The following is a 6,417-nucleotide window of genomic DNA, read 5'->3' as shown; positions in this document are numbered from 1 at the left end:
TTCTATAGAATTTTGTTGTTGTTTTCAGAATGTTCTAGATCTTATCCCCTGCTACAGTTGTAGCATTTTCCTATATACTGTTACTTTATGGCTTCTACCTATACCTGTTCCTACCCTTTTTCTATGTTGACATTCAGTGATTATTTGTCTCCAGAGCAGAATTACTTAAATAGTTATTCTAAAGATGAAAAAATTTGTGCAAGCTAAGCATGGGGGGGTGTGAATGTCAGAACTGGCTGTTAGCTGATTTATATTGTGTAACTCAAAAGTATTTTCTCAAGCTCATTTCCTTTTTTTTTTTTTATGCTCCCTAGGTATCATGGTCTTTGATCTCTGTATATCAGTAGAAAGTTGAATAGACGAGTAGCAAGAAGTTAGGGATGCTTCTCTGTAAATGATAATTTGTTACTTTTACTCAGAGCCAGGATTCTCAAACTATCTTTGTTAAAGCTGGCAATAAGGAAAACCAGTGGGTTGGCTTTTTCATTTTAAACCCTGTACATATGAGCTGCCAGAAAGAATGACTTCCAGTGAAAGCATGAGTGGCCCTCAAATTAGAAAATCCTCTCCCAGATAACAGAGGTGGTTTTGACTGTATGAGGTCATATGTGGAAGTGAGTACAAATGACTTAACTAAAATAGGCCAAGTTGTACTAGTATGTCCCACATAGGGACGTTATAAGACTGCAATTTATGCAGTGTTTGATTATCACAGGAAGATACACTCATCTTAAGCAATTTCTGCCTAATGTACTGGAAAATTGCTTAACAGGTTTTTATATTCTATTAGAAACATTCCCCTATTGGTAAAATGCTGCTTGTTTCTTTTCTGAGTGGCAAATCTTAAGTAACAGCAAGGGGAGAGCCTCATCCCAGTTGCCATTCGTCCCGTGCACCTGACGTGCGTATTCATCTGGAAGTACAAGCACTGCTGAATGCACACTGGTACCTCTTAGGTAACCACAGGTTTAAGTTTTGTCCAGATTATTAGCCTTTTTTAAAAAAAAAATGTTCTTAGAGTATGATTTAGAGACCAATTTACTCCCAAAGAGAATTGCTATTAAATTACATCTATTAAATTTTTATATTAAAACATACTCTACCAAGGGCTGACTGTCACTCTGAGCAGCTGGGGTACTCTGAGTGCCTCATGTGTTAGCATAATTTATTAATCGGCTCTGTCTGAGCAGAACGGGAGTGCTGTGAAGTTACTCCTGGGCTGCACTTGAATATCTCCGGGTCCCAGATGTTTTAGGTCCTTTGTTGTTGGTTTGTCTTCGTTTGGATTACAAACAGCAGAGACAAGAATTCTCAGCATCTTCAGTGAAATTTCAGGGTGAAGCAGAATCAACTAGAAGAAATTTAAGTTCAAGTCACACAAAAACCCAGAACTAATGTCGACACTACATAAATAGAACTGGGTTAAGAGGAGGTCCCATAGTCAGTTTTAAGTGCTCTTAGCTGTAACACAGTTCATACGACCTTAGAAACCTGGGGAACGCTCCTCTGCGATATGATGATCAGATTTGAGCTGAATTTTGCTTTTCTGTCCAGATCATGAATATTTAAAGAAAATCAGTTTGAGTTGGGAGGCGATGCTGCTTAGGAGCACTGAGTTCTCCACAAGCTTCTGTGACTTGATTTGTGGAGCAGTTGCCAGGTCTAGAAGCATCCTTACTAAAACTCATCTTCAGCCAGTCTGGCCAGACATCATGTTGTTCGATAACCTCTGGGCTATCTAACATTTGGCAACAAACAAGAATATAAATATTTTTCCTGCTAGCCCTGAGTAGTAGTGTATGTGGCAAAAACTAAGGTACTGCATACCTCATTAGCTTTGCCCAGACCGAGACTAGCAGCAAAGCTGGTTTGATTAAGCTCCCCTCTATCTGGGGAGGGTTTCCTCCCATATGTGAGCCACTTCAAAAGCCAAACAGATGTTGAGGCTGTTGTAGGGTTTGGGGCCTGGTCTCCAGTGAATCCAAGTAAGTCCAAGGTCCTCAGAGGATCGCTGACAAGGCACTGATTTGGAAAGGTGAAAATGAAATTATGAGATGCATCATAGTATTTAAGGGGCGTAGTTCAGGCAAGAATTTCCAGAGAAAAGGAAAGTCTAGATTGAGTTTCTGGTTTCATTCCATCAAGTATCTGATTTCTCACTTTCAGTTTCCTTTTCTAGCAAGGAAGACTAGACAAGGTGGTTCTTTTATGACCTTTGCAACTCATATGATACTATTTTTTTCTGTAATTATACAAGTAAAATATCTCCATTAGAGACATTTTGAAAAACACAGAAGAGCATAAAAATGGAAAGCATCATGATCCCACTTCCTGAAGACCCCAAGTTAATATTTTGGTGTATTTTCTTTCGGTGTTTTTCCTATAAATATATTTTTAAAACTTGGGATCATACAAATGCATGTACAGTTGACCCAGGAACAATGCAGGGGTTAGGGACTGACCCCGATGCAGTCGAAAGTCCACATATAACTTTGGACTCTCCCAAAACTTAACTACAATCAATCCTTGGTATCCAAGGGGGATTGGTTCCAGGACTCCCCATGGATACCCAAATGTGTAGATGCCCAAGTCCCTTATATAAAATGGCCTAGAACAATGCATATAGTTAGCTCCCTGCATCTCCAGATTCCCAACCATGGATCAAAAATACTGTTTTTGATCCACAGTTGGTTCAGCCTGTGAATGCAAAACGAGATACTGAGGGCTGACTATATTTATTGAAAAAAGTCGACAGGTAAGTGGACCTGCGCAGGTCAAACCCCTCTTGTTCAAAAGTCAACTGTGTTGTTTCCCTCCCCCCTCCCCCCACTTACTATTATATAAAGAGCATTTCCCAGCACCATTAAATATTCTTTGATATCAGTCTGATTTTTTGGATGATTTTTAATCATTGGAAAATATTCTATTTATGATTAACGTGATTTGTCCAATTCCCTCTTGTTAGATACTTATCCTCACATGCTCTATATTTCCACTGATTTCTGATTATTTCCTTAGGATACCCTTCTAGAGGTAGAATTACAGAGTGAGAACATTTTCAAAGCCCTTGATATATATTGTTAAATCCCAGCCCTAGGCCTATTACATGGTAAATACTCAGTAAATAATTGTTGAATGAATAAATGCCTTTCAGAAAATTTGGAGCATTTTATATTCCCACCAGCAGTATGCAAGAAGAGCTTTGCCATGGTCAGTCCATACAGCAGGAGAAATGATTAAAGCAGAATTTGGGTGTCTGTGATTCCAGCAGTGAAATAATCCATTTGCATTAAAAAAATAAAAGTTGGGTCCTCTCTAAGTGACATATGATTTTGTTTTAATAGACTGATGCTTTTAAGCACACTGGGACAAAATGGAATGCAGGAAGAGTTCTGATTATTTTAGGACTGAATCAGGAAGGTCCCTCTTGTGCATTGGGTTTTTCCCCTACGTCACTCTGTCCCAGCTCCTTAGCCACTTGGGGTTGCCCAACAGTCCCATTAAGTCTGAGATCTGGAGAGGTTACCCTTTAGATACTGTCTAGCCTTTGCTGTGATATCAAATTGGGGGGCAGGGTATTCAGACAAGAAATGTTTTCTTGTCTGAAATGTAGAAATTTAGGGGATACAAATGTAAGAGTTAGAAACCCTCCATTATGTGAACTGAAGGGAAGGAAGGAAGGAATACTGAACTTCTGTTATGTGCTGAGCCCCTTCCCCTCTTAATGCATTCTCCATACCAACCTTTCCATACAAGTGTTTCTATTTTACAGATGGGGAGCTAGGCTCAGAGAGGTTGAGTAACTTCATCAAGGTCACAAGGCTGGTAAATGCCAGAGCCCTGGAGATCCCGGTCCTCTAATTCCATCCGGTCCTCCTGGGACGCTGCCCTGGGACTGAACAGTGTGGGTGGGTTCTTTGTGGGGGGCAGGGGGAGGGGCGTAGGGGGAGGGTTGGAAGGAGTGCCAGGACTGTGGCCTTGGGTTCAGACAGACTGTGGGACAAATTCGGGGCCAAGAAATTGGGCACAAAGTCCTCTGGCTCTGGGTGTGAGGTTCTTGGAGCTGGAGCAGTGGGACCGAGGACCCTAAGTCTGAGGTCTTGTGTGAGGCGCTCAGGGCCGAAGGCGTGTGGGCTGAGCTGAGCTGGGCCGGGGTACAGGCCGGGAATCCCAGGACCAATGCCCAGTTTTTTGGGTCCCCAATTAATTCAAAGAGCTTGGGTCTGAGGGTTCCCGAGTCCAAGGGCTCCAGCTGTGGGGTCTAATTCTGAGGGCCCAGCTCTTAGGCTCTTGGGTCTGAAGAGGGAGGTCCTTGGATCTCCAAGGCCTGGGGGGGAAGGTCCAGTTGTAAAGGTTCCAAGCCTGACAGCCCGTCTCCTGAGGGCCTGATGTGAGAAGCCCAGCCCTGAGCGGCTGGGTTGGGGGCCTGTGGGCCTGAGGGCTCCCGGGTCACACGGCTGAGGACACGGTCTTGGATCTGAGGGTCTCGGGGTGATGGCTTAGGGCGCAGTGCCAGAGGGCCGGCGCTGGGGGTGCCCGGCGCGCGGGGCGGCCGCGAGGACCCCGGAGAACGGGGGGTCGGGGCAGCGCCGGTGCGGACGGTCGGCGCTAGGACCCCGCGGGAGGCCGCGGCGGGGAGGGAGGCGGGCGGCGCTAGGACCCCGCGGGTCCGGCGGGCGGCGGCGGCGCGCGGGGCGGCGCGTGTTGACAGCGGCGGCGGCGGCGGCGGAGCCGGGCGGGCGGCGGGAGTCGGCGCCTGTGGTTCCTGCCCGCGGTCCTGAGGCGGTGGCGGACGGGCGTCCCGGGATGGCCTTCATGGAGAAGCCGCCGGCCGGCAAGGTGCTGCTGGACGACACGGTGCCGCTGACAGCAGCCATCGAGGCGAGCCAGAGCCTGCAGTCCCACACGGTGCGCGGCCCGCGGGCGGGCGGCGCGGGGCGGCTCCGGGCCGCGAGCGGCTGCGGGCGGCCCCGCAGGGCGGCCGGCGGGGATCGGCGGCCCAGGCCCGGAGGGCTTTGGGTTGCGGCGGTTCTGGGTCTGGGCCCCCGGGGCCAGGCGATCGCTGAGGTCCGGGAGGGCCGAGGGCGGGGATCGCAGCCCCGGGGCCAGAGAGCGGCGGGGGCTCGGCGCCCGGAGGGACTCGGAGTCGCCAGCGGTGCTGGCGTCCCGGCCCCGCCTTGGCCGGCGGGTAAACTGATCACTCGGGACCCTCGCGCCCTCGAGCCCGCCGCCAGCCTTCTCCTCTGAGGGCGCGGAGTTTCCCCCGGCCGCGGGGTCCGAGCGGCGGGGACTGTGCGCGGCGCAGGGAGGAAGCGGGACCCGGCGCCGCCTGGCCGGCAGCGGGAGGAGCGCGGCGGGTCTGCAGCCGCGGGTCGGGGTCGGGCGCTCGGCCGCGCGGGGACCGGGAGCGAGGCGCCCGGGCGCCGCCGAGGCAGGTGCCTGGGAGCGCGCCCCCCGGCGCCCGCGATGCAGGGGCAGGGGGGCCCTTAGAGCCTAAACCCCCGGAGCGACACGGAGGGGCCGTAGGTGCCCATAGTAAACACGGGCAGGTTCACTGCTGGTACTTATGCCGCCTTTATGTGGCTTTAAGACCGTGGCCGTCTTCACTGGCCTGTACCTCTCTTGGACGAGCACGCTGTGCGTTATGGTTTACAAGCGATGAACCCAGGAGCCGGGAACGACAGCAGGAGCTGCCAGCCCGCGCGACTTGGGGAAGTGATGAATGGGAAGAGAGAGATTCCTTAAATTGTAATGTTTTGTTAGGTCACAAATCAGACTCGGCTCAGAGGCTTGTTTGTTTACTACTGCAGCGTGCTTGGGGTTCATCATCTGCAGGCTGGGGCTCCACAGTAGCCTTCTGTTTCTCTTTTTGTTCCAGCTCTTGTGGTGACTTCAAAGAGACCTTTGATTCTGTTGTATTAAAGTGGGACTTTTTGAACCTCAGTTTCCTCTTCCAACAGCTGTGCTTTGCAGGGCTTGGATTGTTCAGTGTTCATTTCCAGTTGGGAAAATGATCGTGATTTTTTAAAGTATATTTTATTTCATTGTGCATCATCTTTAATCCTGTTCTACGGACTTGTGAGAAGGCAGTGTTTAGGACGTAATTTATTAAATTCTCTGTAATTTGTGCTAAGGGAGTATGAGTTAAGGGTTGAAATTTAGGGCAGGGAGTCAGGAATAAATTTTTTTTAATGTTTTTAACATTATTTATTGATTGATTTTAGAGAGAGGAAGGGACAGAGAGAAACATGGATTTGTTGTTTGACTTATTTATGCATTAATTGGTTGATTCTTTTTTTTAAAAAAAATATGTCTATTGATTTCAGAGAGAGGAAGGGAGAGGGGGAGAGAGAGTCATTGATTGTCTGCCTCCTGCACGCCCCCTACTGGGGATGGAGCCTGCAACCCAGGAATGTG

At 48.9% G+C, this 6,417-nt stretch overlaps 1 protein-coding gene across 8 annotated transcripts in view; it reads left to right on the top strand.

Moving 5' to 3' along the window:
• PXK (PX domain containing serine/threonine kinase like) overlaps positions 1–6,417 on the top strand; it is a 73,887-nt gene that overhangs the window by 547 nt on the left and 66,923 nt on the right. For 7 of the 8 annotated variants that reach the window (XM_081160765.1, XM_081160769.1, XM_081160764.1 and 4 more), the window contains exon 1: positions 4,688–4,908. The exons of the other annotated variant lie outside the window; for it this stretch is intronic. In XM_081160765.1, coding sequence (XP_081016891.1) covers positions 4,807–4,908 — 102 coding nt within the window. In that variant the 5' untranslated portion in view covers positions 4,688–4,806. Of the gene's footprint in view, positions 1–4,687; positions 4,909–6,417 lie in introns of those variants that run through there. 8 annotated transcript variants of the gene reach the window in all.

The sequence above is a fragment of the Miniopterus schreibersii genome (genome assembly GCF_964146895.1).
Source record: "Miniopterus schreibersii genome assembly, chromosome: 15".
Taxonomy (NCBI): Eukaryota; Metazoa; Chordata; class Mammalia; order Chiroptera; family Miniopteridae; genus Miniopterus; species Miniopterus schreibersii.
The sequence above is the reverse complement of the archived record's forward strand: the minus strand, read 5'-3'. Positions and strand labels throughout refer to the sequence as shown.